This window comes from Xenia sp. Carnegie-2017, unplaced genomic scaffold (assembly GCF_021976095.1).
Source record: "Xenia sp. Carnegie-2017 unplaced genomic scaffold, XeniaSp_v1 HiC_scaffold_16, whole genome shotgun sequence".
NCBI lineage: Eukaryota > Metazoa > Cnidaria > Anthozoa > Malacalcyonacea > Xeniidae > Xenia > Xenia sp. Carnegie-2017.
The window spans coordinates 3608588-3619922 of record NW_025813469.1 but is presented as its reverse complement, the minus strand read 5'-3'; the positions used below and the strand labels follow the sequence as shown (position 1 = coordinate 3619922).

General features: G+C 33.5%; 1 protein-coding gene across 2 annotated transcripts; it reads left to right on the top strand.

Annotated features, from left to right (window-relative positions):
• Window positions 1-1002: 1002 nt before the first annotated feature.
• LOC124437002 lies at window positions 1003-8471 on the top strand. 2 transcript variants are annotated; one of them, XM_046987008.1, is made up of 4 exons: window positions 1103-1268; window positions 2700-4440; window positions 5502-5913; window positions 7923-8471. In XM_046987008.1, exons 2-4 carry the CDS (start codon window positions 4251-4253, stop codon window positions 8017-8019), a joined length of 699 nt encoding a protein of 232 aa, XP_046842964.1. In that variant the 5' UTR covers window positions 1103-1268; window positions 2700-4250; the 3' UTR covers window positions 8020-8471. The 2 variants fall into 2 exon arrangements, with proteins under 2 accessions (XP_046842965.1, XP_046842964.1); XM_046987009.1 differs by lacking the exon at window positions 2700-4440 and having other exon boundaries at window positions 1003-1268.
• Window positions 8472-11335: the final 2864 nt, after the last annotated feature.

Genomic DNA, 11335 nt, shown 5'->3' with positions numbered 1-11335 from the left:
ACTGTGCATGTACGTTGGCATGGAAAATTCAACAACGACAATAGCAATGAATATTTTAAGGTTAAAATTTGTATAGCACGCGGTAGAAATATAGCGTTGAAGTATTACTGTTATAAAGATCACGCTTCAAATGAATATTAAACATCGTTAAATATGTTGAGCAAATGGAGGGTTTTGACTACACAAAAACATTTAATAACTTTAGTTTTGGTAGTAAAAAGCCCCAAATGTGTTAACTATGAAGCGATAAGTATAACGATAGAACAGGTTTAAAAAGTACATATATCTATTGAAAGTAATGTCGGACCTTTTTCTTCTTGTGTGATGTCTGCAAAACTCAGCAATGAGCCCAATGAACAAGTGTAGAAAGTCAATAAGTTAGATAAATTTTCTCGACTACTCTAATATACTATTGATAACTTCTCCTACGAATTACTAGAGTAAACAACGAATTTTGAGAGCGTTAGGTTTCTTCCATATTGATTGGTAAGGCTCTACACGTCACAAGGACATACTGAGAATAGGAGTCATACAAACAAAAGAACGACACAAGAGAATAGTAGCGGGAAGATGGAAAACAGTTACTATGATAAGATATTTCATCTAAAGCGCAAGCCTGTAAAACCATGATCATAAGATGAAAATCGTTACATTTTTTCAAGATTATTTTTTCAAGAACATTAAATGGTCACGAAGGAGTTCACAGTTCATGACTCAGAGTTGAATTCTACCCCATCTTGACCGTAAAATGACAATGCGTAGCAAATACATCTGAGAAAATATAAATATAAACTGCAGTTTAAGAAGCTAGTTAGCACATTTCACGACCATGACGTAAGATACATGTCAGTTCCCAAAAATATAATACGATTAAAAAGAATGACGAGGAAAATAATTTTACCTAATGACTTTACTCTTAACGAAGTTATGCAAAATACGTCATCTTTCTTCCCACCCCTCCCCTCAAAAAACAATTTTATGCAACAGCTATTCCAGCATGCATCACAACACTTTTTCGATCTATCAGCGAGAACCAACGGAAGGTTAAACACTGAATATTTCGATAAAAAGGTTCAATATTATGCCCAGTTTTGGTGAATGATCTCTGTGCATTATGCCTTTTATTTGCCTCTTTCGATTGTCCAAATCGTGTGAACCTGGACAATATCTAGCTTTATTCTTAGATGAAGCTTGTCATCCCTGCCCGGATAAATTGGAAAATTGTGAATACCAAGGAATGGACGCTAAGGAATGCGAGGATTCTTGTAGTAAGTGAACCATTCATTTTATTGACTTGAAATTATGACTTCGAAAGGAAATATTTTGCCTTCGATATTTTGACTTCGAATTGTTTATTACCTTCTTTCTTAAAATTCTATGCGGAAGCTTGTGTCCTCTTCAAATAAAAGTTATATTAATTGGACTCATAAATCAATACAACAAATTAGGTATCAAATCATGAAATCAATCAGAATAGCTTTAATGCCACATTATTATTCGTAGACATCGACCAATTGAGGATTTTAATCTATTAAAATTTTACTTGCATAGCTCAAATTTTTTGCTAATTACATAATTTTTTAAATTTGACTGTCAGTATTCAAGAGCAATATAAACACAATTCACGTGCTCAGAAGAACAATTTATTATTTATAAGTTTAAGTTTGTCGATGTATTATTGTCATATTGGTTTGAAAGAGTGATTCTAAGTTCAGAAACTTTCAGACTGATTCACTCAAGCGATGGAAGCATTTGAAAAGACATTCAATTTGGCGACCGACATTTGCCTGCCAATTTCTAGTAAAAGCTAGATATTTTAGTCCAGATATACATAGCAAGCGTATCGAAGACATTGACCACATAACTATTATGAAAATAATTTATGCGCTGTTGTATATACGACAAACAAGATGAAACGCCAAACAAAGGCTAAAACCCTCCCGTCATCCAAAGAATTAATTTACGCCAACGCTCAGTGATAAGACTTTGAATTTGTTATTTACGTCCAATCCTTCTGTATTCATTTAAAATTAGTGCAATGAATTTTTGAATGACTGGGCCTTATGTCTCTTTTCCACTGATCGCAAAATCTCTCGCTTCAAGCTTGAGAGTCTGTTCGCACAATCAACAAATTTTGTTCAAATAATTTAACTATGCTGCAAGTCATAGTAAGCTCGCTGCGAGCTTACGAGTACGTTTTGCGATGAGTGGAAAAGAGCCTTTATGGAACGAGTTTGTCATTGTACAATTTTTCCTAAGGGGATTCCCCCATGTGTCAACAAGTGCTCAGGACATTTTTAAATCTTGACAACCATGCATTGGGATAATCATAAAAAAAACAGCTTGCTATATTTCATTAAACAAATCCCAACAATGATATTATATAAGTATACAACCGTGGATAGCTTAAGCCAAATGGGGCAAGTGCCCCAGCAGTTCTGTATAAATGAAATGCACTGCATGCGCTTCAGTTTGGCAAAGGACAAGTACAGTTACAGTGAGCAGTATTTTCGACAATGGCTGGCATTTCTTATCGATTGCATTTTATGCTCATGCACTCTTCAAAATCATTTTGAAGAGTTCACTCAACTGTTTCTACGGTTACATCGGACAAATAATTATATTTGCATAAGTTCAAATTATAATTTGTTCTTAAAAGGTTTGTATATGATACACATTCACTAACGTTTTCACTGCAGAATTCTTATTTTCAACGTCTGTTTCATCGATTACCAGAATGGGTACATCGTCAACAAGTACAAAATACGACATTATGACAACCAGTCCTAAACTTTCAAGTCTCAAGAGAATCTTGACCACAAAAAACGGTTACAAACTCCCGAAAAACCCATGCAGATACAAAGGATATCTATCTACGTCCAGTGAAATTCATAGCGATGAGACGTCGACCACTTCTCACTCAGAACATAAATGGATCATACCTGTTTCAGTTACAACACCTACGATCGTCGTCTTGTTGGTGATATTAGTCATCTTTATACGTAAGAATGCACGAAAACGGAAAAAGAATCAGTGGGGATCAGAAAAAAATTTTAATGCTTTCCCAAACAGTTACAACTGAAGACAGTCGTACATATTTTAAGATCTCAAGGATTTTATCTTACAGTTCAGAAATAAGATTTTAGACAAAAAAAGAAAAAAATCTTCAATAGTTTCTACAAATAGTTAGCACTTATATACTTATTAACACTTGTAATAACAAACGGCAATTTTGGTGAGGATATGTTACACTAGATTATATGCTGCACTTGTTGTCTGAAAATACATTACTTGTTTATGCCATAAATTCAGAACACGGCACTTTGAAATACATATAATTAGATTAAAAGTAAGCTTCTGCAATCACATGTAGATTGAGAGCAGTTTCTGGAGAGTACTTTCCCTTTCTTTTTAAATGCCATATGAAGTGTATATTATTGACGAAGATATTCAAGCCAATCCACTGACTGTAAACAGTTTGGACGTACATCTGATTCTGCAAGCCTCTGAGTGTTTGTTGTACCGATTGAGTTTTAACTGTTTGAAATTGTTTCGATTAACAACATGATTACAGGCTGCATCATTTTCCAAACTATAACTGGTTCACAAGATTTTCCTTTGCTAAGCTGATACCTGTATGTGTAGGAGCAGCTTATCCGCTAACACAATAATACGAGATTTATTAATGTCTAATGTCTTTTGTAATCACATTATGTTTTTTCTGAGCTCCCTAGTTGTTGTAACTATGTTGGCTACACTTTTCTAAGTCAAAAATTGCTTTATGCAGATAATTAGAGCTTCTTTCCTTCAGTTTCAGACCGATTTAAATTTAACTTTTTTCGTAAAGAAACGAATTAATCATTAGCTATTTACTAGACCTCGATAAGTTTTAGTGTATTTTGACCGATAATGAGGGGTATAATAAACATGTAGATTACTTAATACTTAATACTGTAATTAGAGTAAATAACGTTCTTCCAAACGTTCGCGATATGATTTCACCAAAAAATTTTGTCCACTTAAAATATACAATTTGATATAATGGTTAACTAAGATCTCAATAAGTTGTGAATGTATATTGTAAGTGATATTGCATGTTAATATGTGTAACGGAAATAAGTAATTACGTGAATATAGTTGGTAAACAAACGTCTGGAAAGCGCTCGTAGTTTTGGACGAGTGAACGTTTCTCCTTTTTAAAACTTACCACTAGAATTTTGGCGTTATCACGTAGTACATCAAAAACTAATATGCGCCAAGTGCCTGTCAAAACTATACTGTTTATGTCAAGTGTCCACGTAGCCGTGGGGTTGCTCAATGACTGTAATCCAGGCGAATATCTCAGCGCTTTCTTACATTGGACTTGCCATAAATGTCCGAAGAAATTAAAGAGTTGCGAGAATCAAGGACGAGATGCAGATAGATGCTCTAAATCGTGCAGTAAGTGAAAATTGAACGCAATTGATATTTTTTTAACATGAGGATCAATAGCATATGCTCTATTGATTTCTGTATGAAGGACAAAAATTTAACACGTCAAAGTCAGAATCTGCTCTCAATCCAAATTTTTCACATTTTAAATGCTTGCTTAGTCTCCAGTCCAATTTTAAACGACAGAAAAAGCAGTTTTCGACATTTATAAAATGCGAAGGACAAGGGACTTCCCCAAAACAAGCTGGGGAATGACCGAAATACTTGAAATAATATTTTGTTAGCAATTTTTGGATGTTGGTTTTAATTCTTTTAATGAAATATCAGCTGTGAATATTTTTTGGAATATATTCTTGTTTTTGATGGCGGGTTTACTAGCGCACCATATACAAATGTTGTCAAAAATCTTTTCCACAGCATAGGCAACATCATATTAGCGGAAGCAAATATACAAAACAACGATTTAATTACTGCTTGATGACTGCACGACATTGATTTTGAGATAGACAACATATTTTTCATGCAGAGCAAATCAGAGAAATCATTCATGAAATTGATATCAACTTCAGTCTTAGGTTTCTTTATAAACACGAATTATGACTAAGGATTTACCTGTCCAAGTTTCCATTCTATGGAAAGATGACAGTTAATTGACGATTAATTAATTTTTGCAAATTTTAAAAAACTTTAAAAACCTGACGTAAATCTTTTCCAGAAAGCTGTTTTTTTTTTCAAATTCTGGTGTAACTTTAACAGACATCATAGACTTTTTACATTCTCAACAAATTGTGACATCATAGATTCTTTTACATTCTCTACAAATTGCGATGTTTACAAGAAACCGTACCTACCTCAATTAATATAAAACACAAAAGTGTTCTAATATTGTTTTAGTTGGAAAACTGTGTACTTTGCCGGTTTTCATCATTATTTTCACCATTTGCCGGAAATGCAAAGCGTAAAAATGAATGAATGTTTTGATGACGCAGTATAGCGGGTAAATTATTCAATGTCGGTAGTGTAAAGTAAGTTTCTTGACCATTTTCTATATACACCTTAACTACTTTTAGAGAAAATTCCTCTGACCAGTATATTTCCGTCAACGACCACCAAAAATTTTTCCACGACCGCTATTGATTTGAAATCAACTAGCAGAATAAACCCGACAACAACGATTGGCTTCAATAGTGCAACCAGCCCAATCCATAAGATCAGGAATGAAATAAAAGAACAGTTACCCGGAAACACCTCCAGTGAGATGCGTAACAGGACGTTAGCTTTTTCCACACCACAGCGGACGGTGACAGAAAGTTTGAGTCGAAGAGGTTTTTGGAAAAAATCGTGGATACCTCTTACACTTGCTATTTTGCTTGTAATTGTAGTCGTAGCTTTAGGAGTTATACGAAAGTTGTTCGTTTGTAAACGTGGAAAAGACGAACAGATAAATGAACCAGAGCAAAATATCTCGATGATTTCAAGCAGGTAAGCCAGAGCATTTCTCTATAAATTACGGGTTTATTAAGTAGAATTTTTGATTTTGGAGACTTAGCTTCCACTTCTCATGCACGATTTTACGAGCAACAGCATTTAATTTTTCTGTAGCTAAAAGTCGAGGTAAACTACAACAAACTTTTGTGAATATTTTGTGTTAAGAAAAGTTTTAGTTTTAACTCTCAGACAAGCAAAAGAGTGCGAGAGAAAAATACAGACCAGAGCCCTCTATAAGAAAGAGTTGGGACATCTATTGTTATCCGTTTAGCTTACGTTGATTGGGCAATATTGATCACCTGATCAATTTCCGCCATTTTGGTTCCTAGTTTTGAAATTTTGAGCTAGTGTTTATATAGCAATTGCTTCTAGTAATACAGTATTTTGAGATAATATTTCGTTTTTTTATGGATAAGTGTGTAATAACTGATTGTTGACGGCTACTAAATGTCATTACATATCGCAAGAATCGAGGATTACGAAAAAAATGAAAGAAATGCCTTTACGTCGAACTTACGAAATTTGATTGCGTATGGTGATTGTTGTGCTGAACTGCTTTTGATATAAGGTTCAATTAACTGACTCAAGTAGAGAAACATTTTTGGGCCTAATAACATTGCAAAGTTCGTGCTGATGCAGTTTCAATAGTTTTCATGCTTGGATTAAATTGGGGGGTGGGGCATAAGCCACTCACTACCATTAAATTGTTACAAATCTTGAACACAAATCTTTCCGGACCAAAACTTCGTGATTACTATCATACGAAGTTTTGAACAAAGTATTGTCCAACTATTTGATAACACTGATGCCAGGATAACATTGCCGCTTGCCACCAAGCTTAAAGATCTTGAAAACTTGTTACAGAGTCGGAACATAAGCCGATAAAACACGTTCACGTACGAAAAATACTTCTTACAATGGGTCACGATCAATTTGAAGTACGAACTAGTAAACCGCAAACGAAGCTCAAACTAATGAAATTAAATCAGGTCAGCCGCAAATCGCTAAAAAAACGCAAAGAGCTTCCTATCATTCCTAATATATTTGATACTACCATGGAATAAGCTTAAATTGCCTTCTTCTTTTGCATATAAACCCAATTTCCAATAGTATTATTATAGTTTCACTTTGCAAGTAGGAACCAAAATGGCGGCTCCGCGCTCGCCCCAGACCGTTTGTCCCAACTCTTATTTATAGAGGGCTCTGATGCAGACTACCAATGCAAACATTTATGCTCATTGTAAAAAGCTAATGCAAACGTTGACAGTAATGTCAATACATGTTTGTAAATAATGATCGTCCAGGTTAATAAAGTCCTGAGAAGGACTGTTTTTGTTGTTGTTGACTGACGTTTCGACAAACTTAGCGGTAGTCATCTTCAGATTCAAATGATGAAGACGACTACCGCTAAGGTTGTCGAAACGTCAGTCAACAACAACAAAACAGTCCTTCTCAGGACTTTATTAACCTGGACGATCATACAAACATGTAACGATATCCCGAGTTCAAACCATTTACTTTAGTAATGTCAACACTAAATGCTATTGCTAATGTGAATGCTGATGTCAATGCTAATGCTAATACAAATGTTAATAATGCTGATGCTCATACTAATATTATTGCAATTGTTAATACTAATGCCAATGCTAATTTTAATGTTGATGCTATAATACCACGCTATGCTACTACAATAATGTCATTATATTTTACTGTTATCAAGCTATAGCAAATAGCTCGAGTAAACCAAAGCCACTCCAGTTCATGTTGAGATAAAAGTATCATCTAAACTGTATGCACAAAGGCAGAAGGTATTTGGAAAAGTCCTTTATGAACTGGACTACTAAGCAGCGAAAATTTTAGCAATAGTAAATCGAAAGAAAATGAAGCATGCATTCAATTAAAGTATTTTTTACCAGTGCCCAAGAAGGCACTCTAAGCTTTTGCATGTTTACATTGTGGGCATGTTCACATACTACGAAAAGTAAATTAATATCTTGTTACAGTGATGGAAATCAAGTTACTTTGCCAGAAACAACCACATCTGATGTCATGGACATACATGAAAATCTGAGAAATAAATTCTTTGAAGGATCACTTTGAAGTTAACTGGATCTCAAGACTCGTAAATATCATAAACAATTATTTAAGTTTCAATGAGAAGTTTATTAAGACATAGATACCATTTGTGTATTTGAATTTTTTCATTTTTTGTCGGACAAGAACAACCAATTAAGTAATACAGCATTTGTACATCACGAGCCCTGATGGTCTGAAACTTCGTTAATTATCGACAAGTTGAAAAAATTTCATCAAGAATAATATAAAAATCGCAAAAGCAAAAACGTGCATGGATTATCGAATTTGTTAGTTTATTTTTAAAATTTTCTATTAATTTGTTAAATTTCGTACTTTGTTTGAATTTTTGACATTAAAGTAGCTGATCTAATTAGGGTTTTTGAAGTATTAGCGTCTATACATTACATCCGTTATTTTAGGCTACATCGTCTATTTCATGATTATAAAAATAGAAACACGTTAAGACGAAAATTTCTATAAAAATATTACAAAAATCGTAAAAACAAAAAAAGATATCACAGTTTTGATAGTAGTTCAATTAGTTCGGATACATTTATGAATGATCTTTGTTTTGAATTGAGAAATTTTATTTTTTGTGTTAGAATTTTGATATTTGAGTAAAATAACAGTTGCTGAAATATTAGCGTATATACACATTATATTGTCTTTTTCATTACTTAAAGATCACATGGACAAGTCGTACTATATATAATTGTTGCGTGACATGGAACTTGCCCTAAAAATCCATTTAAAGTTACTTTCGGTGCCAAATGAGCTTCATAATCATATGTCGAAAAACCTCTTGAATACATTCTCTCAGTGTAACACAGAATTCACTATTTAATATTTAGTATATTCATGCTCTCTTTTTTCACTCTTTTTGAATAATAGATTTGCTTTTCAAAACCTGTTTAAGGAGCAGGGCCCGATACCTGTTTAGTTGATTTGCTTTCAACCAAAGTCTAAATAAGAACTTTTAAAATTATTTTACTTTATTATCTCAGCTATACACGTGAGATTCTGTAGTCTTGACGAAAATAGGCAATTATTCATGGTACGCCTTCTTGTGTGATCACCAAAAAAAAATTATGTTATATTTTGTATTAAAATTTTGATATAATTATCTATTATCTATTGCCAAAGGCAAATTATGCATAGGTGACATGTCGAAACTGGATCTGCTGGGACATTTATGGTATATGTGCCTTATGTTGAATTTAGGAGTGTAAATTTATTGAATAATATCTCAACCTACAATCCAAAACAGTTCAAAAGAAATTCTGCATAACTTTTGATGCTCATACCTTTTAGTGATTTTGTATTTTTCTTGACATTTAAGAAATATTAATATAGAAACACTTCTTTCTCAGCAGCCAATCAGAGAGAGTTTACCTGTCACCTATGTAGATGGAGCAATGAAATTATGTAATGCATGCATGTCATTTGTTTGAAAAACACTATAATATATTTATACATTAGATGTATTTTATTTTATTTTGTCACTGCTGAGATGTCATATAGTTTAATTAAAAGACTTTTTTTTCTTAATTTCGTCCTAGATATTTGGATGGTTTGTAGCCACCATATTTGCAATGAGCAAAACATTTAAGCGAGTCTTTCACAATTCTAAGCACATTTCGAGCACTTTATTTAATTTTTAGTTTTAGTTTTCAATGCCCTTAAAATTGAATTTTAATTTCAAAGAAATTTTAAGCAGCTACGAACCCTGAAACGATATGAAAAATGACACAACTGCAAACCTACTTTTAACTGTAAACTTTACCAACTTGGAGAAGTACTAAAATAGCCAATATTAACAATAGCAACAAAACCACAAGCCAGATAAAAATTACAACAAATTAGAACAAATTGCTTTCGTTTTTAATAGGCGTTATGTTGAATTTTTTGATCTAATCTTAACACTAAATGATATTGCTTTAAGATTTGACATTAGTTTATTTCAAAATCTTGCACTTGTTTATACAATGATACAATGATTGCTTTTGTGCTTGCTTACAGTTTTGTTTAACTTTTGTGTTTGTCCATACAACTTTTTCGCAACATGGGATATTCACGTGTAGAAGTCACGAGTTACTCCCAATGTCATCGTTGGGACTAACTTCATGAATTACCAAGAATGAAATTTAGCCTTTCCAACAGCTTTTAAAAGTATTTTCCAGTTTAAATATACTCAAAATAAGCTGTTGTGAATAACAAAAAAGTAAGAAAAATTAACCGTTTTCAATCGTCACGAAACTGCTTTACCTAAACATTTATTTTACTTTACGCAGACTGCCTGTGGTTAACCACAGGACTGGTCGCGTGTAACTATTCCCAGGTATTACGTCATATCACAGCGAGTCATTAGTCATGTGACTATGACTTGGGGACATTATTTGAACTAACACATTGTTGCCATTCTCGTTCGTCGAAGGTCAACTTCAACAACAATCCGATGTCATGGATGTTCAACAAGCCATGATTTCGTTAATATTATGGCGTCTTTTCACGCATCTGGATGGGTCAAAAGATTGCGAGCCAGGCAAGTATCGCGTTGGATTTCTTGAAGGACCATGTCATCCATGTCGAAGAGATTGAACGATTGTAAATATCAGGGCTCGGACGAAGAGAAATGTAAACTTTCATGCAGTAAGTAAATCATCTATCTATCATAAAACTAAAGTCAACAAATATACTATACAACAAAGACAACTAAATAGTTATAATGTTGAGTAAGCATTGTTGTTATTCAAATATTTTAAAATTCATAGCTGAAATCCCACAAATTCCGGCCATATTCTACAACGAGGGATTTCCCCTATTGTAACAGGAAATCGGATTTCCGTACTCTATTCAACAACACATTCCACTCAACAGTGTTTGCATCGACATGACTTATTTGCTTTAGAAATTGCACTTAGTTTTAATAAGCCAATAAAAATCTTGCTGCTTTAGGGAACTAAGTTAAATATTAAGCTGTATAATGCTGTAAATGAAAAAGTTAAACGGTTAAGCTGTATAAGGCAAGTTTCAAACGTCGCATTTTGCATGCGCCGAACGCATTTAAGACAGAAAAAATGTGATAAAATTTCTCGATTAATTACATTATTCTTTGGAAGGTCGTAAAATTTCCGAACATATAGCATTATTGATGTCTCTACACGTGTATTGTTTTCATAGTGAGTATTGCCATAGCAGGAGGAAATAGCATCAGTTGCGTAACAGGGGCTTTTACCACATGATACGGGTTGGATGTAGTTCGATCAGATCACAAACACCATAAAATATAATGTTACCTGAACATTTATCAAGTATAATGTATTCCCTCCGCAGCGTCGAA